The following is a 26,006-nucleotide window of genomic DNA, read 5'->3' as shown; positions in this document are numbered from 1 at the left end:
TATATTATTACGCGGCGCAGCTGCAACCCGCGGCCAGATGGTTCGCGGACGCGGATGTTTGGGAGACACGACTCTTGGCAGGCAGAGCGACAGTGCAGGAGTTACGGGTTGCATTGATGCAGGGAAGGGGGCAAACGAACATTTGCGGCACACAACGGGCGTTTGGCAACGATTTGTAGAGAGGGTCCTGCGAAAAGCACCCTTCCATAGAGAACTCCTGGTGTGGATACTGGCCCCCCCTAGTAGCAATGGAACAACATTGGTCCTTCCATGACTGGCGGGAGGGGGGCTGTGAGGTTTTGGCCGATCTATACCCTACTGAGACCTTTTTGACGTATGAACCGGCGGAAGAGACCTTTGGCCTCGGCAGAGGACAGTATCTGCACTATCCGGGCCTGCGCAATGTGGTGCGGACGATCTGGCCTCTGTGTCCGGATGCACCCCCAATGACTCACACCTTACATGTTCTTCCGTCCTGCGGCAGGGGGCGCAGACTAATCTCCTTGCTATATGCAGCTATGAAACAAGACTCCACCCCACCGGTGCCACTGGCCTGGGTAGCTGATCTGGGCGAGGCGCTGGAACAGGGGCAGCGCAAGCGAATAAGGGCTCTTACGCGCAAGGTCTCATGCAATGCACGCTTTAAATTGATGCACTTTAACTTCCTATACCGCATCTACCTCACCCCGATCTCGTTGAGGCGTTTATCTGAAGACAGGGGGGGACAGCTGCCCCAGATGTAGTGCAGAGTGGGCGGGCTTCCTACATTTAGCTTGGAACTGTCCGTTAATTAAGAGCTTTTGGGTGAGCGTGGTAGATCACATAGTTGCCACTACAGGCCTCCGGATCGCACTGAAACCCTTGCATTGCCTACTGGCATTGGTCCCTAGGCCTAGGAAACGGAAACTTTCCTATAGATTGCTGCAACTGATGTTGTTGCTTGCCAGGCGCAGGGTAGCGATTACTTGGATGGGACAGAGGGCCCCAAAGATACCCACATGGCTTAGAGATGTGAGAGAATGGTCATTAGCCGAAGAAACGCATATGCGGAGCACCAGGAGGCATGAGAAACTACAGGAAGACCTACTTGCCTGGCGAGCCATGTGTATTTCGGGATTGGCAGAGAGAGGGCAGTCTTCCCAAAGCGACTCTGAAGGGACAAGTGGCGAATTATTCTCGCCGCAGGGATCGGGTTCTGATGGAGAGGCTGGGGGGGTTTCCTAAGGTCTATTTATCATAGGGCGTGGTGCGAGCCCTGGTTCTTTCCTCACGATGCTATCTATTTATTTGTCTGTTATTCTGTTATTCTTCATGGGTCCAAGTATATTCAGGTGAAGCCTATAACCAAAAGTGCCATAATGAGATTGTCAAGTTGTATACATGTGTTGTTATAATGCCTTCTGGGGGGATTTTCCTTTTGTAACTGTTGAAACTAAGAAACTGAAAATAAAGTTTAAAAAAAAGGGTTAATCTAGAGGTGGCAGTGGTTAGATACCTAAAGGCAACATGACATTGTAAATAATACACAATAAACATAATGGCCAATTATGCTGGAGATTCTAAGAGAAATTGAACTTTTAACAGGTATGCAAAAAGAGCATCTAAAATGAGTATTTTCAGACAGAAGCAGGGGTCGCTAACAGCTGCCAGTGGATTATACCTAGGGCTCCCAGTTTGATGGTATTTATTTTATTAACATTTTTGTCTGTATTTACTCGTATTTCTTTGTTGGCTGTCTTTTTGCCTATATACATATTTATTGTCTGTTTTGAGAATAAATGGAATATGTGCATAACATCAAACCATATAGAATAGAGGTAGTTACAATAAAGGAATTCTTAACAAAAAAGTTAAAAAAGGTTCATATATCACTTTAATAGAAATTCAAATATAAAAACAAATCTGACAATACATAATTATGCAATCAAAAATTAATATAAGACAACATCAAAGTTCTTCAATAAAACAATACCTAAAAAACATAAACATCAATATTCAACACAGACATTTAAAAATTAGCAAAAAGCGTGGCAAATCAATAATTTCGACGCGCGTTTCGGCGTACTGACAAACGCCTTCTTCAGGAGCCACAATCTATATCTGCAAAACATAAATGCAGAACTTAAGAATATATTAAAATACATTTATTTTGTACATTGTATAACAATGGTGATACCTCTGTCTTATGTACAAAAACTCTACAAACATTATCTTAAAAATACTACCAAAAGAATTCCTCGTGTAACAGAACCTTCCTAACATGTATCAGTAATAATTGTATTGCCAAACAAGTCACAAATCTAAATACCATATGAGCAGTTGTAATAATAAGAATAAATGGAGCCGTCAAATGAAAAAAAAACAAAAGAATAACATTCAAAGGCTGGAGTGGTACAGCTCTTTGCGGAGCTTTTTATTAGCTTAGGGTATATCAAACCGTTATGTCTTGTGATTTGGGCATCATAGACCAATTTTTCTCTTTACGCAGTAAAGTGAATTTACAAATGTTAAATGCCCTTAAAGATGTAATTTACTAATTCTTCATACTTTGCTTCATTTTGTAAATCAGATATTTCCAGAAAGCCTGTGCTAGTTTAGTTGTGTTGGTAGTAATCTATTGTAGCTGCTTTGCCCCGGTAATCTCTGAATGATTAGAATGGTAACTGAATTACCACTTCCGTACTAGAGTAGCTTTCATTAAAGAGCTATGATTTTTCTATGCTTCAGCATCATATGTGATATAAGTTTAGCCTTCACTGTTATGTGGACTTTATTAAAATGGTAGCTGTAATCATACGATTAAATGTTGGAAATGTGAGATAGGATCTTGCACTTGATAGTCGAAGTTGACTGAAGGATTATACCAGTTTGCTTTCCAGATGCTAGATCCCAGTTCACTTCCTTTGTTTCTATATTTTCCTTTCTTCGTAGCAAGAGATAGATCAGAAAAACCTTTTGGGATGGCCTTTGTCAAGCTGATGAATGCAAATGGGACAACGCTTCAGGATGGCAAGCATGATTTAATCATATATAAGGTGAGTGAAGCAAAACTCACAATTTACCAGCAAGGTGGCTCTTTTGATGGTTACAAGCTCGAAGACTGGCAAGGTCAAATAATCCTTTCTTCCTTCGGAGGTTCATAAATTGAGTGTCATTAGAATAATTAATGGTAACACCGCTTTCATGCAACAGTTAGAAATCTCAAAACTGTTGCATCAAGCTCTATAAGATGGCTCAGTGAGTTAAACTCTCACCATTGACATCTACAGCGCTGTGAACTTGTGCCCAGGTATGGATCCTATGGGCCCTAAATACATAAACAGGTAATCTATCGGAAAGAAAAATATTGTACCCAGCAGTGCATAATCAGCTGAGTGTCAACATCTATACAATCTTTATTCAGCATTTTACCATAAAAGCATTTAAAACATACAAAAACAATCAATACAATATAAAAAGTATCTTTGAAATCATTCTAAAATCTGTTCTTAACAATAATTGAAAAAAAATCATCAAAATACACAGAATTTTACATACAAACATCAATTAGAGGGTTACAAGCTTATAACCAGACCAGAAAGGAGTACACAGCAGTCCTACAAGAATACAAGCTTAAGATTGAACAAGCTAAGGCGGCCTTCTACTCAAAGAAAATCATTGAATCCTCAAACTCCCCAAAAGAACTGTTTAAGACGGTTGCTTACTTAGCCAAAAGCCCCAGGGATATAATATTCATGCCGGATCAGCACTTTGTGGAGAACTTAGCCCAATTTTTCCAGCAAAAGGTCCAAGCAGTCTGACGACCTTCGTTCATCACCCGGTAGTGGGGAAACCTGCCACACAACAGACCAGCCATCTGTTATCTCTGAACTTTCCCAATTCTCGCCGCTAAACGACACTCAGGTTACCACCCTGCTTCTACAGACTAAATCTGGATCCCCAATGGATCCCTGTCCCCCTTATATACTACATGCGGTCCCGGAAACAATTAGTCAGGCTCTTACCCCGCTTCTTAACATCGTCTTAAGTTCCAGACTTTTCCCCAGTAGCTGGAGGAAAGCTTGCATCAGGCCCATCCTTAAAAAGGAGTCATTGGACCCGATGGAACCTAAACACTACCGGCCAATTTCGTGCCTGCCCCTTCCAGCTAAAATGCTGGAGAGCGCTATGAATCAGGAGCTTACAAAACACTTAGACAATAACCACCTACTGGACCCTACACAACACGGCTTTAGGGCCAATCATTACACCAAATCTGCTCTGATCATAGCTACTGAAGATATTCGCAGGACCATGGATGATGGGGGAAGAGCCGCGTTAATCCTATTGGATCTAACAGCAGCGTTTGACACTGTTAACCATGAGGTCCTTGTAAATAGGTTGCGGATGCTGGGCATCACGAAGACGGCCCTAGCTTTGCTTGCGTCCTTCCTAAATGCCTGCACTCACCAGATCCACTGGGGCTCCCATGTGGTGTCCCTCAGGGATCAGCCCTCTCACCCACACTTTTCAATCTTTGTCACTCCCCTTGCCGCACTGATAAAATCCCATGGCCTGCACCTGGTATCATATGCCGATGATACACAACTGATTGTCTCACTCGCGCAGTCGGTGGAAGTCACTGCAGCCAGTTTCAGGAACTGTCTGTCAAATGTAATGAATTGGATGAATGTTCATTTCTTAAAGCTCAACACCGAGAAAACCGAGGTGATTGAGTTCGGCCAAAAATCATCCATCTGGAGCCACCTATGGTGGCCCCCAAAGGCAGGCAGCTGCCCAGCTCCGGCAAACAAGGTCAGAAATTTAGGTTTCATAATGGATAAAGATCTCTCCTGTACAGCTCAAATCAGCCAGGTCACTTCGGCGTGTTTTTTTACATAAAAAATCCTCAGGAAAATGTTACCTTACTTACCTCTCACCCTCAGGACAACTGTGGTGGGAGCTCTGGTTATGTCCAGGGTGGACTATTGTAACGCCCTGTACATAGGAGCCGGCGAAAGACAGCTCGCCCGGCTCCAGTCAATCCAGAACACAGCGGCCAGAGTCCTGCTCGACCTTCCCAAAAGACATCCCATCTCTAAAGCCATTCGGGAACTTCATTGGCTCCCGATTTAGGCGTAGAATTCAATTCAAAGCCATGTGCTTGGTTCATAAATCTCTTTACGGAAACTACTCCAAGCAGCTCTCCGGCCTTCTCTTCCGTTACGTGCCCGCGCGCGCACTTAGATCTGGCTTCCTTGACTTAATTCAATTCCCAGAATAAAAAGAGCCCGTTAGGGCGGTAGATCTTTCTCCTATCAAGCCCCTAAGCAATGGAACAGTTTGCCCACCACTCTGCGTTCAGAAAAGAACTTAGCCAGGTTTAGAAGAGCCTTGAAGACCTGGCTCTTCCTGTCGCCGTAACCTCTCTTTGCTCCACGTGTGCCAAGACGCCTCGGCATAAGAGCGCTTTATAAATGCCTCAGTCAGTCAGTCAGTCATAACGTTTTCTAATTTGTAGGGCACTTTTGATCAAATTTAAAACTGCATGGCATATATATCTTTCGAAGATAATTTTTGTAAAAACTCCATTGCTGTCAGCTGTTGCATAATCTCTGCCAGGAAAGCAACTCTAGAACTTTAATATAAAAACAGAATAAGGTAAAGTGGCACATGCTCTGCTTTGTAATATTGTAACAGTGACATGGAGATAATTCATGCTGCCATACACATTGTATTGGAAAAGCAACTTTAAACTGAATTACATTTAGTCTAAAATATGTTAAATATGATCAATAAATTGTGTTCTTTATTCTTAACAGGTATGGTTCAACATTTTTAACCGTTGTTATTTGTACATAAAGTTCAACAGTCTTCTTTTTCAAAACGCTCCATAATCTCTCATCCAGATATTGCTCCCTGTGGCGTCGCTTCACAATCACCTTAGCATCTGCCCGAATGCATGCAGGTGTGTGAACGATTCTATTAGATCCAGCTTTTGGAAACCTGATTTTAAATACGCCAACCATGGTATTCTATTTACGCTTTCTAGTGATAAGCAGTCTGACATGCACCCTGACACTCCCTCACCAAACCTGACTTTGGATTCTGCCAACATTTTATCCATAAATGAAATAGGGCAATTCTTATCTGATCCCCTACAGAAGGTAGCCCCAACACCTCATGGCAAACAAATTATTCAGTATTTTTAGGGACTGCGAGCAAACCTGTGTGTGAAGCCATTTTCTGTGCGTTGAAGTGCATTTTCTTTTTGATACCCCCACACTCCAGCCCCATGGAGAGTAGCCGAGATGCATTTTGACTTATACAGGACTATCATCTCCGCTAATGGTTTGCTTTAAAATCTGTGCAAATCGGAAAATAGCTTCCATGGTCCTTCCCATTTGTTGTAATTTCATTTGGAGATGTGATTTCCACCTTAACAAGAAGCAAAAAATTATTCTTAAGTAACTAAAATTGGTTGTCCTTTTAAGTGGTGTTCCCCCCCATTCTAAAGTGCTTAGTTTTAGTGCGTAGTGGCCATGGCCCACATGTCAGCGCATAGGATTTCAACCAATTCACTTTAAAATCCAACCCCTCCATATACTCCATTTCACTCTTACTAGATGTTCGGTTATTCCATTTAAGTAGAGCAGGAAAAGGAATGGGGCTAATATTCATCCTTGTCTTACTCCTCTTAGGAACTCTATTTGTGATGTTAATTCCCCCTGTGGACCACATCGTACCAAGACTTTCAAATCATAATGCAACTGTTTTACTAGGGTGAAGAGTTCTGGTTCAACCCCCAACTTCTGCATTATTTCCCATAGTTTATCCCTGTTAATTGAATGGAAAGCACTCAATAGATCAATGAATGCCATGTGAATGCCCCCTTTTTGCTTTCACGTATTTGCTTATGATAAGATGGAGGTTTAGTATTTGTTCTACTGTGCATATATCTCGCCTGAACCCAAACTGTGCGGGCATTGAGACCTTATTCTCTTCTACCCAGTCTCAAGGCTGGCCAAAATTACCCATCCCAGGATTTTTGCAATAGAATAAATTAGGGAGATTGGCCTTTTACAAGCTGGCGCTGATTTAGCTCCCATTTTAAAGTTGGTGACCAAAATTGCAGATCTCCAACACTCAGGGATATTGCCCTCCACCACACTCCTTAACACATTTGTTAGGACAGGACCCCATAAGTGTATATTCGATTTAAAAAGGTCAACTGGAACCCCATCAGGGCCTGAGGCATTCCAGGGGCCAGACTGATTAATAGCCGTAACTACCTTCATTAATTCAATAGGTGTGTTTAAGGACACTGGAACAAAATCTGACAAGGCAGGCTTAGTTGAATCATCATTATACTGTGGATGTCTCTTAATAGGTTGGAATACTCCCATGAAATGGGTTACCCACACAGCTTCAGTGATCAGGGTTTCCACCTTGGGACTATCTTGGTCAGAAAAGAACGGAAGATTAATTACCTCCCAAAACTTGGTGCTGACCCTTAATGAGGCAGCAGCTGACAAGTATTCCCAGGCTTTAATTCATAATTCCCTTTTCCTTTCTTCCAATATGTTCTTATGGTCGCACCTAGCCTTTTGGCTATCTGCTAGGCAACGGGGCGTTAATTTGAATGTGGACTTTAAACGTTTATGGGCTGCAGTACAGGCAGCACTAAGGGGGCCTCCTGTATTGGTCTACAGGAAGTCAAACCCTCTGTTATTGACTAACATTAATGTTTATATTCCATTAATACAGCTGTGTGAGTAGCGTTTTCTGACAAGCATACCATAATAAACTCGCTCAGCAGTACCTCCGCGTTCTGGTAGAGGGCGTAGAGCGACTCCGCAGCAATGTCTTCTCCGGATGTCAGGTGAACGGACACCATATAAGCCCTCCCACACACGCTAATGTCAGTTCCTTCTTTTCTGTGCTAACACGCAGATCTGCACTGAAGTTCCTCTGCCTGTTTTAGCCTACTTGATTCTTTTCATCAGCGGAGCAATGTGTCTTTATTCAATCTCCTCTGCGATCAAGCCCTGTGGTCCTGTGGTTGACAATTGTCCGCCACGGATCCTCACTCAAAATGCATGTGGTGTTTGGGTTAGCACCACGACTCCAATGAGTGCAACTCTTGTCAGCAGCTCCGACTGAAAGCGCTCAGGAAACGTTGCATAAAGCTTCTGGCAGCGCGGATGGGATAGTCTTTGACGTCTGCTCATCATCCTTACTCCATTAAGCGTTCTAGGGACCAACGGCGCATCCGTTCTAGGAGCCGTTCCTGTGGGCGTCATTTGCTTTCGACATCTGGAGGTAAGTCTTCAAGCCGGCTGTCAAAGTTGAGGCTTCACCTGCCTTTGTCGCCTTTTGCCATTTGAATTGCAGAGGCATGAGTCCGACCCACCTCTCTCTACCTGTCCTGGGGGTCAGGGCATCTTTAACCCAGAGGAGACAATATTCTCGATCTCTTTTTTGTTTTGGGTCGTCACCTCCCTCTGGAGTGCCCAGCCTCTGGTGTCTAACACCTCAGTGGCGTCAATGAACAGCCCGTCGCAGCTCCCACCTTCGGTTCCCTTCTGGTTTATGATTCCAATGTTTGCTTTGGGCTCTTGTCTGCCACTCTGATGGTGGTGCTGTCGAGCCAATTGACGCTCCTTTTGACGTCGAGGCGTCGCCTTCTTTGCGCCGACCGGCTTCGCTTACAGCGTCAGTAGCGGTATCGATGAAGCTAATCTTCTCATACCCCCTTCCTCTAGTTTTTCCTTCTGATGACCATGGTTGTGGAAGTACTTCAAAAGGTTTGGTGTGTTCTCCTCCAATTCTGGACAAGGTACCACCCCCTATACAATCTAGCAGCTTACCTTACTTGGGTGACGCCGGTGCCTTAGAATATTCACCAGCCTCCTGTCTCCTTCTGGTTTGCCTATAGAGGGGTATTCCATGCTGGTGGGTGTGCTCAATTGAGTTTCGGTTGCCCTGGATTTGCACCTTCTCTCAGTAGAATTGTCAACAGACCCCTTAACTGGTGTTCTACACTCATCCCAGTCTAATGTTGAGCCTGTACTCCCTTATAGTGACAGTCTTTTCGATTTCCCGCTGGGTGCTTGGACTAAACCTGAAACAATGCTCCCTGTGGATCACTCTATTTCTCACAGGCATCGCCCGGCCCTAAATGATCTTTCTTGTCTTCTTCGACATCCCTCTACTAGAAGTTTTGTGGTTCAGGCTGCTTTAGCCACTCAAAATATTGATGTTCTTACCCCTGTTCCTCTGGAAAGAGAAGCCAGGAAATTTGACACTTGCGGTAGGCATATTTTTTCTTCTAGCACTGTTCTGCGCTCGCTGAACACTGTGTGCTCACTCCACTTCTCCTATGCCTTATGAAACTGTGTGGAACGCCTCGTGCCCTCCCTTCTGGACGAAGCCTGGAATGCTCTTGTTCCCCTGGTACAAGATGGGCAGCAAGCTGACACACTTAGCATCTGCGGTGTATGGATACTACCGATTCTGTTGGTCAGGCTATGGCCTTTTCCATTGCTCTACTTTGGCGCGCATGGTACTTCTAGGTTTTTGGAAGCTGTGCATACTGCTTTGACTGATATGCCTTTTGATGGCACCTCTCCTTTTGGTGCAAATGCCAACTCTGCTTTATATCCGCTCAGAGATAGTCATCGTGATATGGAGTCTCAACTCTGTTGTTGTACTAAGGTCTTTGGAGACAGTTGTTTCCACTTGTTTTGATTCTTTTCCGCCTTCATAGGCGAGTTCTTCTCTCTCCTCCAGGGATACACCCGGTGTGTTGGTCCTGCTTTCTTCTGCTACTTTTTGTCTCATTGATACTGTCGGTGACTGGTTTTGTTTCCAGCCATCTGGAATTTATCTTACTTTGCAGCATCCCTGGGAGTCTGTTCTTTTAGCTTCTTTTGCTGCTTCAATATTTTGAAAAATCTATAGTGCTCCCTTTCTATATGAAAAGGATTAGTCATCTAAGTCTCCTGGACAAAAATAATGTCAATAAATGAAACAAAATGTAACCGGTCTGGGTTCTTTTGCTTTAAGCGAGCACCCACAATGTTCATATTACCATGGCCAAATCTTTTGAATGGACTTTTGTTTTTTACCTGTGGTTTGATTACTAAGTTTTGATAACCAAGGCCATGAACATTTGTGACTTTACAGGCTGCCTCTGGCATGTGAGTGTTCCCTGGTTGGCCTAGGAACAGTAATGACAGTCCCTCCTCTGGATCCACAATATGCTGTATTTCTAATTCACACAATTCAAAGAGCTGCTGAGCACATCAAGATTAGCCCTACAATCAAAGACAGTGGTGGTGTTTTGGTCACTGTCCCCTGTGTGATGCCATTCATTTTCTTCCAGTCCAGACAGGACCATGAATCTATTTCCCGCCAGAAACTGGGAGTCCGGGTTCAGCCTGATACCAGTGTGGCTAGAGAGTTGATCATGTTTTTTTTTCTTCATAATAACCGGGTATAGATGTTTATAAAAAATGAAACCCAAAGGCAGAATTTTTATAGAGCTTGTTTTTTTCAGCCCTACTCTGGCCTATGCCAGACCTTCCCCTACTACCTGTGGGCTTCTAAAATTGATGATCGTAATATCACCTGGGAATTGTTGTTCCAGAAGCCCAATTCCTTCTTGTTGAACAGGTCCCATCGACCGCTCATGTTATGATTTAGCCAGTATGCCACATTATTTTTCAGCACCAGTGTTGGCTCTGCTAAACCGACATTTAAATTGGAAAAATTAGTTAATACAACTGCATATGGACTGGCAGCTGCGAACAGCTTGATCACCAGAACTGGTGCTGTTCTGACTGGACTTTTGTAATTATTCTCAAGTTGTATCAATAAAATCTGAAGTCTACCACCCATAGTTAAAGTCATAGGGATTGCTCCTGAGACTGTCACCAGTGTGTGTGTTAATGCCACCTCTTTCTGCAGCTTAGAGTTAATAGATACATTTTCACTCGATATTGTAGCAATTTCTCCATCAGCCACTGGTGTCTCTACTGCCAAATGATCATTTGGGTGGACCTTGCCAGGATTTGTCAGTTTTCGAACTCCCCTAGCAGCAAGGCCGTCCGGCACAGGATGCAGTTTTAGGTCCATTAATTCACTAAGTTGTCCACTTATGTTGCCCCGTAGCTCAGGACCCAGTAGTGTTGAGAATGGTACTACACACTACCTTTGTGTCACCTGTGTCTGTTCTGGGTTGCTCAATTTGGGTTTTTGTGTCCTTTTTCTTCATTTCACTACTGGTTCTGGATCAGGTGAACGGAAAATAGCTTTTACTTGACAGCCCCCCATCTCATTCATCCTCATCCTCTAATTTGCCATTAAATTTGCCATACTCTACATGCTGGGTTAGCAAGATGAATGGGCAAACAGTGGACATAGTAACTAGAGTATTAGCAGAAGTGGAAGTTCTAGATGGCAAGGATAAAATACATTCTTTTTAGCACAGCTACAACCCGAACCGCTGAATGACATTACACCAAGTTTGGCAGAATGCTAGATCTTGGTCCAGAAAGCGACCATTTTGTAATTTAGTGCAAATCCGTTTAGTAGTTTAGGAGTTATTGAAGAAAGAAATATATCTATATCTAGGGTTCATGGGTCCTTTGCGGATCCACCCATGAGGAATTTGTAGGTACCCGCGGGTACCTGCAGATCTGAGGTGAAAGCAAAGCCCTCATTGGCTGGCCACAACCTGAAAGGAAAGTTGCAGCCACCGTTTTGTTTGTCTCGTGGCCCAGTGGAGGGAAAAATTAAGTGTTAAACCTCAAATAGGTTGTGGATACAGGTATCCTGAACCCATAGAATACATGAAGGGGTCCCTGAGAAACCCCTCATGGGCAAGAAATTGGTCCAAATACATTTTGGGGCACGAATCGAGGATCTGCAGGTACCTGCGGATCCGAAGCCCATTGGAGAAAAAAAATAAACCTCACACCATACCCCTGCCATACACGGCCAATGGCACAGCATGGGGTATGATGTATGTGGGGGGTTGACCGTAGGCACACACAGCCGAGGGAGGTATTAAAGTACAGTAATTATACATTACTTTGTTAAAAAAACAATAAAAATTCACTGACAAAAACAAAGGCTACAGGGACGTTATAGTTAGGTTGATGTTTTACTCACACAAAACTATAGAAATTCAGCAGTTATATTTATCTGAAGAAACTATAATTTGTGCCATTAAGTGATTTTAGGCCATGAGTTATAGTTCCTTAACATAAGTATAACTATTCCTGTAACTGCTGATTTTCTATAGTTTTGTGTGGGTAAAATGTCAAGCTAATGATAATGTCCCTGAACCTTTGTCTTTTTCAGTGAATATATATATATATATATATATATATATATTTTAATCCAAAATGCCCAAAGCAACGGAAGCGCACACGACTTTCAAAAGAAACCATGCGGTTTATTTCCAAGGAAAGCAAGCTTCAGCATTCATGTACATTTCTCATCCAACGCGTTTCGAGGCTCCTGCCTCTTAATCATGTATTATAAACATGCACTGCGCAGATGGCTCTGACAGCCTGCTCATTTGAATACCCCCAGTGGGCCTCATTGGTTACGTTAGTCTCTCAATGCAGGCTGGAACTTGAAGTCAAGATCAGAGTTCAGTTTCACCCTTCGTGGGCTCTGCTAGGTGCATGACATTAAAATATATTGTTACCTTCGTAGGTCACGATGCTGCGCAATTATTACTCCTCTTTTGAAGTGCTGTGAAGTGAGTTTAGGAAAAGTTCCAACTCGCAGCCTCTCACTCGCAGTGTTGGAGATGGTGCAGCTTCCCACGGCAGGGCTGCCGTGTCAAAATGTTTTAATCCAAAATGCCCAAAGCAACGGAAGCGCACACGACTTTCAAAAGAAACCATGCGGTTTATTTCCAAGGAAAGCAAGCTTCAGCATTCATGTACATTTCTCATCCAACGCGTTTCGAGGCTCCTGCCTCTTAATCATGGATTATTAACATGCACTGCGCAGATATATTTATATTGGACACTGGGGTAGACATGAAATGAATAAGGACCTTATGCATGGGCAATATGACATGGGATATTTTGTGCCCATGACTTATTTTTTTGATTGATATTTTGAAAAATGAAATAGCATATTTTTTAACCTGGAATCTTTTAATTTTTTGGGGAGTTTTTATAGAGCGCAAACTTGACCCGTTACGGTATCAGAGCGGTTTACATGAGTCAGCGGTAGTAAACAACAGACTTGGAGGGGTTGCTGGATACATAAGGGATAAAAGGACAAGCAATTACATTTACATATACATGGAGGGATACCCGGAGGTTCTGGGTGGATAGTTTCAGGGTACTCCAGGGGGATGCGTTAGACGGAAGTAGAGCAATGGTCTCTGGATGAATAGAAAGTCAAAATCTTGGCGACAAATTTGCCCATTAGGAAGGTTTTGGCATCATTTTTGAAGCAAGCCTTCTCCTAATGGCGGGCGGGAGTGAGTTCCATATTATCGGTGTGCCCCCAGAGAAGGCCCGATTGTAAGTTTTCTTTTTCTGAAAACGTGCAGGTTGGAGCAGGAGGTCTCTGGTGGATCAGGAGTTTCTGGTACCTCCGGATATCACGAGTTTCTGGGCAAGATATGTAGGAGAGTTTGAGTATAATGCTTTGTGCGTGATACATACTAATTTGAGTTGGATTCTGGCCTGTAGAGGAAGCCAGTTCAGAGCTTTCAGATGTGGTGAAATGTGGTTGAATTTCCTTGAGCCTGTTAGTAGTCTGGCGGTCGCATTGAGGCCGGCTTTTAAAGTTGCCAGGGAGATCTTGGGTAGACCCGAGAGGGTAGAGCAGCCATATTCGAGTCTAGATATGACTAGTGACTGGACTGCCATTTTTAGATCAGGAATATCAAGGAAGGGTTTCAGTTTCCATAGGTAGCTCAGGTGGAATCTGGCTGATTTGGCCATCGAATTGATGCGATCCCGAATGCTCAAGGTACAGTCCAGGTTTAATCCAAGCGATTTGGCCGAGTCCACAATGGTCGGAGGGCAGTTTAAGGCTGTGATGGCCTTAATCCATACCTGAGTCTCGGGTTGGTTTTGGGTGGGGAAATTAGAAGAAATTCTGTCTTCTTTGTGTTGAGTTTGAGTTGGTTGGAGGAGAGCCATTGGACAGAGTTTCAAGGCTTCATTTAGGAAAGAAACTCATTGAGGGAGGAGATTTTGATGTAGATCTGGGTGTCGTCAGCATACATATGGTAGGAGATATTTGCAGTGTGCAGTACTTCGCAAGCGGTTCGAGGTAAAGGTTGAAGAGGGTGGGGGACAGGGTTGATCCTTGGGGGACTCAAACCGTGACCGGAGAGGGAGCAGACAGGTTACCGTTAATTGGGAATCTCTAAGACCGGTTAAGGAGGAAGGACCTAAACCATTCAAGAACAGAGCCATCCATTCTCATCCTGAGTTTGAGGCGTTTGAGTATTTTTTCATGGTTGACCGTGTCGAAGGCCGAGGACAGATCTAGGAGGATTAGGAGACAGGTTTTGCCTTGGTCAAGAGCTTTTAGGGCATCATCCACAATGTGGAGAATAGTGGTGTCCGTGCTGTGCCCAGGCCTGAACTGGACTGGAAGTCATCTAGTAGGTGGAAGTTGGTGATGTGTTGGCTCAGCTGCTGTTGCACACACTTTTCCCGAACTTTAGCTAGCAGTGGGATGTTAGAAATAGATCTAAAATTGTCAGAGGAGACAGGGTCATGCGCCGTTTTTTTTAACATGGGTAGGACTTGGCTGGTTTTCAGAGAGTCAGGTATCAATTCCTGAACAGGGAGGCATTAATTATTACAGTCGAGCTAAGAATGATGGATTGGGCGGCGGCAGCTATGCAGTTAGAGGGGAGTGGGTCATTAAAGTGGTTGTTCGGGTTTAAGGTGGATAGGATTTTCAAGATGGAATGTTCGTCATAGATTTTGAAGTCTGTCCAGTGCACTTGGTTTTTGGGAGAAGCTTTTGGAGGCAGCTCGGAGGGAGAAGGCAGATCTGGAAGGGGTCGAGAGTAAGTAGCGGATCAAGTTTGTTACCCAAGGCTGTGATTTTGCCAGAGTAAGGCTGTGATTTTGTCAGAGAAAAAAGAGGAGAATTCCTCAGATGATATTAGTGACTTGAAGAATCAGATCTCAGACAACTATACATTTTTAAACAATGATATACCTGGAAAAGTTATAGTATGATTATACGTAGGCAGTGGTAAGAATGGAAAAGATAATGTTCTTGTAAGCACCAGGTCTTGTGGATGTGAAGGTATTCTCAGTATTTCTGTTTCTTTGCTAGGAATGAGAAATGTGACAGAAATGCAGCTCTAACAAAAAGAGAAATATTTAATGTACACTGCTTCTGATTCTGCTTGTACCTAGCAGCCTATCCAAAGTACAAATGTTTAGTGCAAAATTGGTGTGTAGCACTTTTAGATGAAACCTAATCTGTATATTTTTAGGTGTTGCGCTATTAGATGTATCGTCCGTGAAAGCTTTTGGTTCACTTGTGATTCTGAGTGAATTGGCTGAGAAAGCAATTATGATATTTTCTGTTGATGGCTATTTTTTTTGATAGGTCAGAGTTGAAGGTTTCTAAGGCATCCCCCTCTGATGACAGCTTGTCTCTGTGCTTTCTTTACTTTGTTTATTGTTTCATCCAGAACACACAATCATTCAGCATTCTAGGCTGTGGACAACATAATGCAACTTTAATTACAGCTTTTGGCTTGAATTTTGTTTTCTTCTTCTGAACAAATGTTGGGGCTCTGTGTTGTCTTGTCTCTTGGTGCTGGCTGATCATCACCCTTAGCTTTGAATTCCATCATTTCACTGCAGTGGTTGATAGATGCAGGCCACACCACCTCAGCTAGTGGCCCAAGATAAAGAAGATTAATAAAAAGCTTCCTTTGATTTCTGTGATCATCAAATCCTTTTCAAAGGTGAAGGTGGTCCCAACTTCTATGTTAGCATTATGCATGTATGAGGTAGCCTGGAGCTGCAGTAAAGATTTTAAAAAAATGGTATGTTACTAAATGTAATTTTCAGGTCTGGCGTGACAGCACAGCTGTCTGCCAGGTTTATTTTACCAATTCTTTCCAATTTACATAAAGTGAACTTTGGCATTTACCCTAAGAAGTATTTCTCTATCCCCCTGTGCTAATGGCTGTTTGAGATATCATTCTGCCCCTTTACATTACAAGCCATTGTAATGCATAAGGGACCTTTTTACATTTCAGAAATATCTCACACATTAAATAATGTATGTAATAAGTGAACGATCTACAGAAAGAGAGGAGTTGGCCTTTCTACTAGGACAGTCGACCTCAAATCTGGGGAACTAGGTTTGAGGCCCTGCAATGACCCTGAAAATCCTGTGATTCTGGGCAAATCTCTTAATCTCCCTGTGCCTAACAAAATTAAATGTGTCCTCATGTAATGCAACTGGTGCTATGTAAAGCCCTCTGATACCCGATTCGGGTCAAGTTTGTGCTATATAAAACTCTGTTAAATAAATAAATAAATGAAAAGGCAGTTCTTTTTTTTCCACTGGAGTAATTAAAAAAAAATGTTCAGGAAGCAAAAATGTATGAAAGATCCATTGTCTTTGCTTGTTTTACAGTGTTACTGATGTACTTTAAAATAGTGTCTGAGCCGCAAAATCTTAAACAGACAGTACAAATATGTATAGAAGTATAAATCTAGAGATGCGGGGACATGTCCCTTACATGACTAACATTAAATTGAATTATACTAAGACTTATCTACACCCCTGATGATAGATAGTTATGAAATTTCAAATGCAATACTGTAGAGCTGGGACGTAAATTAAATAAATGTATTGATTACTACGCATAGCACAAAAATATGTACTGTATGGTTTATAGCCTAATTAATGACACTCTTTGTTGTTTGGCCCAAAATTGGATAAGCATGCTTTTAGCAATTTTAGATTGTAATAACATCAAAATCCCAAACTTTGCTATGATACCTCTTATAATAGGATGGGAAATCGCCTTGCATATATGTACTAAAGAATGCCTGCAGGGGACACAGTTGAACTATTCTTATCAAGACAAACTCCTTATCCTTTCTTCCACTATAGGCATAGGTCATTAAGCTGTGATGGGTTTTACCTCAATTTCATAAACATGATTTCGATTTTAAGGCCCTACTTTTCACAATAGACCAGCTCAATAAGGAGAGAAATTTGAACCAGGAAACTAATTACTGTAGATTTCCCGTTTCATTGAACCTCAAAAACTCTGCCATACTGTTTTTGATGCTTCAGATGGCGAAGTTGGATGTCAAACAATATTTATTTACAATTTCTTGATGGAGATGAACAAATAAATTCTATGAGCTATAATATCAGATCAAATGGTCTTGATTATTGATTGGTCAGTTTCTCCTGGACCTTTTTTTCAAGATAATACTGAAAATAGTGCAGCCACATCACCCAGGAGAATACTCCAAACAAACCATCTTATTACAGGCAAACACTGGGACGTGAACGAGCTGTCTCAGTGATGTTTAGTGCCATCAATGCTCCATAATTCTGGCCCACATGTTACCATCCTAATTGACTGGGGTGAGTAGCTGTGTATGGTAGTACCCACATCTGAACATTTTGCAGTAGGGCAGAAATGTATTTGACTCTCCGGGCATTCAGGAAACATTTACCACATGAAGTTATACATCACTTGTTTATTAGTGCACACATGCTATTTAATACTGTTGTGACAGGGCCAGTTTGTTTAATACACCTCTGTTTTATTACTGAGGAGCAAAAACAGATGAAGTGGAAAAGTAGTGGGATGGCAGAATGTGTTAGTGGATGAATTAATGGAAAATACTGAAGGTCTGATGTAGTGCTGAGTGGAAGAGAATATCCTCTGATTTGTGAAGAAAGTGCTATTACCATAGCGGTATTTACCAGTAGCATTAGATGCACCATAGAGACAATAAAGGCGGAAGAAATTACATCACTGATTCTTCAGATTTTGTATTTTTGTTTGACTTTTTGCCACCTTGCCCTCAATCAAGCCCTAAATCCCTACAGTGATTAGCCCTGACAACATTATAATAATTATGTCAGCGTAGTCAGATTTCTCTATTATCCCCTTCTTGTTTGCCGATAGAGTTAAAGTCCACCAAAAGAAAGAGAACGCTATTCAACTAGCATGGTTTCCGAGTGAAACTATACTTTCAGTAATACAGACAAACCTTGCCCTGTTTGCAGCAGTTTTTTTAGAAGATGTTTGAAGGTAACGTTTGTTCACTAGTTGCGACCCTGTTGGTTTCTTAAGAGAAAAATGGAGTCAGATGTTTTGGCCATAGGAGTTGAGTGCTTGGAACATCCTGCCAGGAATCATTTGTAATTGGTAGGGCTACCTTTTTTCTACCTTCTAGAGAGTTCAATATAATTATTTAACACAGGTGTACATTGGGTATATGGTTTGGAGAATTAAGTCTATTTGTAACAATTTTTTGTTGGGTGCATTCGGACCCAACCATGGTTGTGTTCTTTATTCTTAATCTCACACACAGTGAATCTCTAGCCTGCCACACCCCAGTAGTAAATCAGGTATTTGCCTCTTTGAGAGACATTTTCAAAAAGGTACAGCCTCCTATTGACTTATTTCTTGCCTGCATTATTTTTAGTGCTCGTCAGTCCATTTTGCCCAGTTTAGTGGCTGTGAGAAAGAAAATAAATCTTCCAACCCCAATTACCTCACTATTGTAAGATAAGGGTAGTGGAGGTCTTTGGTAGTACATAGTAAATGACAGGACACTTTGTTGACTTAGCCCACTTTCCTTTTGGCACATTCCATTATTACATGAAGCATATGGCAAAAATAATTTTATGATATCTTCATCAGGGTGACAGCAAGAAAGTGGATGACGTGAAGTGTTATCTGATGTTCCCTGGCACAAAAGAAGAATCGGAGGAGAAGGAGGGCCAGTGGCTGAGGAGCCCTCATCATTCAGCTAGCCTTGTGTCCACCAAAGACAGCTTCCTGATCTATACCCTCACCTGTTCCACAAAACTAACCCAGAATGGTGAGTTTAATGATCACATTCTATGCCCGGGTTTGGGGCCTCTCAAATTTGTTTCATTGTTGGTAGGTATCATCTGCAAAGGTAGCTGTGTGTTTTACTGCCTCATCAGTAAATGTTATTAATTTTGAATATCATCAGCAGAGAAGCAACTTTGATTTTAAATATTTTGTTTAGCTGCAAACAGATAATCCATTGGTACACATCTATATTTCTAGTGGCAGTAAGGTCTGATAATGCATAGAATGGAGATATTAAAATGAGATAATTATAAACTGAAAGAACCATGTTCGAGGCATGTGAGCTGTAGATCACATGCTTTACATACTAGTATTGGGTCCGGATGTTTGCAAGATGTTTTTCTTCGAACAAGTCTTTTCAGTCACAAGATTGATGACTCCTCCTTTTGGGGATAGTGCGCATGGACATCAACTCCATTGTTAGATAGTTTTTTACGCCATCGGATTCGGACGTGAATTGCTGCACTCCGGTTCGACACAGTTTCTCCAGTTTCCCTCAGTGCACAAGACACTCACCCTCAACGGTATTGTTTTTGATTGCGTAATACCATTCTCTGCGTATCATATTTGCTGAGAAAAACCTCTTTCCATTGGATAGCTAGTGGAAGGTCGTGAGGCCTACACGCGTCGGTCCACCTCGCAGTAGATGGAACAGACTCCATTTAAATTCTGCCCGCGGTGCCACGCGAAGTTTTCACACACCGACTCACATGAACTGTACAACCTGTACTTGTCCCCAGAGCACAGCGAGCAGGATTGCGATGCGTGTAAGGCTTTCCGATCAAAGAAAATGCTTCGCGACCGTCTGGCTCGATGTCGCGACATGCAGAGCCAACACACAAGTTCCATTCCAGACCTCTGCGGAGAATTTTTTAAACAAGAAGCCGGAGACACCATGAGAGCTGAGGAGGAACAAGACCTGATCTCCATCTCCGACTACGGCTCCAAGGGGGACATAGACTTCGTGCAACGGCAGCGTACCATGGCTACAGATCCTCCCTTGCCCCAAAGTTCACCTCAACCCAAGATGAAGGCTCAGGACCAACGCCTGCCTCCGGGCCACGGTCGGCACCGAGAACATGTTTCCGACGCCCCGCCCGGCACCGAAACATACCCAAAAGCCTTCTGGCTCTGAACAACCGTACAAATATGGGCACCGAGCCGAAACCTTCTGGATCGAAGTCAAAGACAGGCTCCACCCCACCCCCTTCAACGCAAGAACGTCTTCGGATCCGAAATCCGCGGCATCCAAATCCCCGGCACCCAAAACACCGGCACAGAAGCCTTCGCCACCGAAACAAACGGATGTGCCGATTCCATCCAAAGAGCAACATTTCGATGCCCCGCCCTCCAACCCAGTTCCGAAACAGCTGGAGCTATATATTCACCCAACCACTGGAAATATTACCACAAAGGTGACAATAAAACGCAAACCCGAGACAGAAGAGGTCTACCCAATTCCTTAAAAAAGGAAAAATGTTGGTACTAATCCTTCTCCTCCCCCTCTTCCATCACCTCCCTCTCCTCAGTTTCAACCATTACTAATTTCACCTGAGCACTCACCACCACATACACCTGAAGATCAAGATGATGGGGATGGGAATGAGGCTGGGTACAATGAGCCAATACCCACAGACCCCTGGACAGATTACAACACCAATTCCTCCACAGGGAATTATCCTGATCTATACCCTGCTAAGCCTTCTCCACTGGACCAAGGTGTAGGATATGTAGAACTGTTGGGTTGAGCTGGTAACTACCATGGGGTTCAGCTGCATAAGGAATCCCTGGAAGAGGATTTCCTTTTCCAGACTCTTAGTAGTACACAAACGTCCTCGAACACACTCCCCATGCTCAAGAGTATGATCAGACAAGTGGGCGATATTTTTAATGATCCCATCGGGGCACGTTTCCTCACCCCTAGGGTAGACAAGAAATATAAGCCGGCACCATCCGATCCAGCATACATAAAGGGGCAGTTACCATTGGATTCCTTGGTATTTTCCAATGCATGCAAAAGGGACAATTCACAAACAACAGGTCAAATAGTCTAAGCTGTTAGATGCTTTGGGGAAAAGAGTAGCCTCCCAGACTGAACATTTGGCGCATCGCCAATACACAAGCACTGTTAACTAGATACAACAGGGCGCATTGGGATGAAATGGAGCAGTTGCTCCAATTCCTACATGATGAGCACAAGTCCAAGGCGCAAGACCTAGTGCCGGAGAGACAACTCAATTTCAATAATGCTATTACGTGCGCCCTAGATGCTGCAGACACTGCAGCCAGAGCTGTCAACACCAGCTTCCTTTTAAGAAGGCATGCCTGGTTACGTATTTCTGGATTCAAACCAGAGGTTCAAACTTCTATCCTGAAAACACCATTTGACAAGGAGCACCTCTTCGACCCTGTGGTAGACTCCTCACTAGAAAAAATGAAGGACACAGAAGTGGCCGAATCTATGGTAGCCCTTCAATTAACCCCAGGACGTAGTTCCTTTTGGTGCTCCTTTTACTGCCTAGGGTCCAAAAATACTTCCCTAGATTCTGCCACCACCACCTACAGAGGCAACAATAAACCCTCTGCCTCTAAGGGTTACTTCAGAGGGGGTTACATAGGCAACAATGGCAAAGGTAGAGGTAGAGGTTCCAATACACGTGCCTCCCTCTCCAACACCAAACAGTGACTTTCCTACACACCCCAACCATTTAACACCTGTCAGGGGGCGTCTTTCACATTTCCTACTTGTCTGGCAGTCCATAACTACAGACAAATGGGTACTGGAAATTATCTGTTCTGGTTATTGCCTGGAGTTTACCACCAATCCTCCAAACATTCATTCACTTTCTAGCGCTCAAAGCATTTCAGACTCACCTGGTTGGCAAAAATGTCCTAGTTCATACCAACAACATGACAGCTATGTATTACATACAAAAACAAGGGGGAACACAGTCTCTCCAACTGTCACACTTGGCCCAAAACATTTGGAGGTGGGCCAATCACCATAAAATCTATCTTCTAGCGGAACACCTCCCAGGAGTGAACACTCAGATTGCCGATCTCCTCAGCAGACAGAGACAGCAAATACATGAATAGGAACTTCACCCTCAAGTTCTCCTCCCATACTTTCATGGTTGGGGAGTTCCTCGAATAGATCTTTTTGTCACATACCAAAACGCAAAATGCCCAAACTTGGCCTCCAGGTACCCACACCCACTCTCCAAAAGCAATGCACTATGGATGAACTGGTCAGGGATATTTGCCTATGCTTTTCCGCATCTCCCACTCATTCCATTAGTGGTCAGGAAACTCAGGAAAACATCACTCACACTGATCCTAGTAGCTCCCACATGGGCCAGTCAACCGTGGCTCACCTCCCAGTTGGAGGTGTCACTAGTTCCACATCAAAAGCTGCACCTCACATCCAGACTCCTTACACAGAGCCATGGAGAAATCAGACACCCAGATCCCAAACAACTGAACCTCGCGATCTGGCTCCTGAAGTCAATAGAGTGTGGTTATCTAAATCTCCCACCAGACTGTATGAACATCATCAGAGAGACCAGAAAGGCTACGACAAGAGCCTGTTCTACAACCAAATGTAAACTTTTGGTTATCTATGGCAATAACAACATCCATCCTCTTGATGTTTCAATTCAAAATATCATTTGTTACCTGTTACACTTGCAGCAGTCAGGATTAGCTTACACTTCTATCCAACTACATCTCGCTGCAAAAGCTGCTTATCTACAAAATAGGCAACATGTATCGCTTTTCAGAGTGCCAGTAATCAAAGCTTTCATGGAAGGACTCAAAATAGTTATACCACCAAGACTTCCACCTGCTCCAGTGTGGAAGCTTGAGATAGTCCTCACAAGATTAATGGGCCCACCTTTTGAACCCATGCTTAAATGTGAGCCAAAGTTTCTCTCCTAGAAAACTGCTTTCCTCATTGCAATCACTTCACTGAGGAGAGTAGGTGAACTACAGGCACTTACTATAGAAGAACCTTTTTCCATCTTCACAGAGATAAAGGGGTTCTTCGTACTAACCCCAAATTTCTACCTAAGGTAGTGTCTTCCTTTCACATCAATCAGTTGAATTACCGATATTCTTTCCTCAACCTGATTCTGTGGAATCAGAAGAGCCTTTTTATATTACATTGAAAGAACAAAATCATTTTGTAAGACCAAATAACTTTTTGTTGCTTTTGCACCACCACACAAGGGCAATCCCATTTCCAAGACCGGTATTGCCAGATGGCTTGTTAAATGCATTCAAACTTGTTATGCAAAAGCAAAGAGAAAGAGAGCATTAATAATACCCCCTATAGTGCATTCCAATTGCAAAATAGGGGCTACTATGGTTTTCTTAGGAAACATCCCTATAGTTGATATTTGTAAAGCTGCAACATGGTCTACTCCTCACACATTCACCAAACACTATGGTGTAGATGTGTTAGCGAGACAACAAGCTAATGTGGGCCAGGCAGTACTTTGAACACTATTTCAGACAACTCCAACAGCTACAGGTTAGCCATTGGGAGAATACTGCTGTATAAGCTATTCAAAGCATGTGATCTACAACTCACATGCCTCGAATGGATAATGTTACTTACCCAGTAATCATCTGTTCTTGGCATGTAGAGCTGTAGATTCACATGCGCCCACCCACCTCCCCGGGTATCTGTACCTTTTGCAGTTCTCTCTCTTACTATATATACATACACATGACATCTCTATTCTTTACTTACTAGCTCCATTCTCACCCTCTGCGGGAAAATAATCTAACAATAGAGTCGATACCCAAGCACACTAACACTGAAAGGGATGAGCCACCTACCTCGTGACTGGAAAGACTTCTTCGAATAAAAACAACTTGCAAACATCCAGACCCAACACTAGATGGCGGGAGTATGCAAAACATGTGAATCTACAGCTCTACAAGCCAAGAACAAATGCTTACTGGGTACGTAACATTATCCTTACTGTAAAATCATTAATTAGATGCAGACAAGTGGAAAGTAATGCTCTTAGGGCACAGAAATCTGGGGAGCAGTATGTTAGGGTCTGAGAAGCTAAAGGTAACAAAACATTGTTAGAAACTTGATATTTCCATGTCAGGTGATCTTAAAGTGGCCGAATAATGTTGCATAAACTTTGACAGAGATTTACCTGGGATTCAGATGCAGCTGAATGCTTTATTCATGTGTGTAGGCTGTAAATTACAGTGGGGAGGACATGCAAGTTTAAAGGTGCATGTATTGTATATAATTCGTAAGCAGCAGTGGGCCCTCAATACTGATGTTCCAGAAGCAATACTGCATACCTGGGTATGTTCAAGAGTTTGACTAGGGGAGGATGGAAGTTTCCTGGGACATCTTCGCAGAGGAATCATATCCACTTAGTCTTAGGACTGCCACCTCAAATGTGCACGTTTGAGAAATAGTGATACCATCTTGCCATTGCAGCTGGATGTGGATTAACTAAAAACTATAATGACCTAATTTTACTCCAGTGTTGGAAAGGGAATAGGATCTTGGGGTGTATTCAAAATGGTATAACCATGACATGATTTGTTACCACCACATATGTCATTGGAAAAGGTCCAACCTGGATCCAGTTCTGGAGAATTCATCTCTGTATGGCTAAATAAAGCTTGTGACAGTCTAAATATGGGCAACTAAAATGGTGCATGGTGTAAAACCCAGATTGGAAACTACAGCAGAGGTATACGTTTTTCAGCAGAAAAGTAATGGTAGAGTTCATAGTGAAGATGTAGTAAAGGAAGTTATTTAGAAATGAGGTGTCTGAGAAATGACCTTTATTAAAAGACATTTCTTCTTATACTGGTACATCACTGAGCATTGATAGTCTTGAGGAAGAGTCAGGGCAATTATAGACCTATACTTTTTGCAAGGGTTATCTAAAAGCTCAGATTCATTCTTCATTATCATCTAGAGAACTGTATGAGAAGAGTCTGCATTCTCAACCCAGTTCCTGTAGCCAGTGTATATCACTAAACTTAACATCACATATGTTACCAGCCTCTACAAATTGGTCTAGTGTTCATGGAGACTGCTCTGTATTCCGGACAAGCTTACTGTCACTGCTTTCAGGGCATTTGGCCCCTAAGCCCCTTATGTAGCTTATTTACAGATAAATAATTCTGCTTCATAAATTGAACCTAGACTTATGGGGCAACACATTTAGACATTCGCACCATAGGCATTAATTTTTTAATTTTTATAGCATTTACGAGTTCATGTAGACATTCTGATGCTTTGTTTCTAACTTATTTGGTTTATAATAACCCCAGTTTTAATGAAGCACAATTTTGCTTTACCTGTATCTAAAAACAGGCGTTTGAACCTTTCTCAGCTATCGAATATGATGACAGAACGAAGAGTAGATGTTAAGTGAAAGAAAATGTCTACAGAATGAAAAGAGCGTGCATGTTTGAATAGCCAGTGTCAAAAAGTGAGTCAAATCTGTATATAAAATATAGGCTATGCCAAGCCCAGATGCTAAGTAACAATAACTTAGTGTGTCCAGTTAGAATAAATAAAAACAAATGTAATTATTCCATAAGTAATAATTCCAAAATCCTTCCTCTATTTGTCACACACGATGATCACTAAATTGATTAGTCCATAGATACCTTCATTGTTCAGGCTCTCAAGGATTAGTGTTTAGAAGGTACCCAAACTGAGTTGAGCTGTTCCACTAAATGCATCACTGTGTGACTACTGTTATTCATTTTTTTTACAGTTGACTTGTTGGGGCTCCTGAACTGGCGCTCCAACTCTCAAAATATCACACACAACCTACGGAAGCTCATGGATGTGGACGGTGGTGAGATTGTAAAGGTGAAAGGAGTGTCATGCATGCTTTTAACATCAAAT

General features: G+C 42.7%; 1 protein-coding gene across 1 annotated transcript in view; it reads left to right on the top strand.

The window, feature by feature from the left end:
* The window catches only part of DOCK5 (dedicator of cytokinesis 5), a 581,227-nt gene that overhangs the window by 181,171 nt on the left and 374,050 nt on the right, over positions 1-26,006 (top strand). The window contains exons 11-13 of the mRNA XM_086942489.1: positions 2,932-3,035; positions 18,905-19,085; positions 25,873-25,970. Coding sequence (XP_086798615.1) covers positions 2,932-3,035; positions 18,905-19,085; positions 25,873-25,970 — 383 coding nt within the window. The remainder of the gene's footprint in view (positions 1-2,931; positions 3,036-18,904; positions 19,086-25,872; positions 25,971-26,006) is intronic.

This window comes from Lissotriton vulgaris, chromosome 11 (genome assembly GCF_964263255.1).
Source record: "Lissotriton vulgaris chromosome 11, aLisVul1.2, whole genome shotgun sequence".
Lineage (NCBI taxonomy): Eukaryota > Metazoa > Chordata > Amphibia > Caudata > Salamandridae > Lissotriton > Lissotriton vulgaris.
Note: the sequence above shows the minus strand (reverse complement) of the source record. Positions and strands in the feature narration are given on the sequence as shown.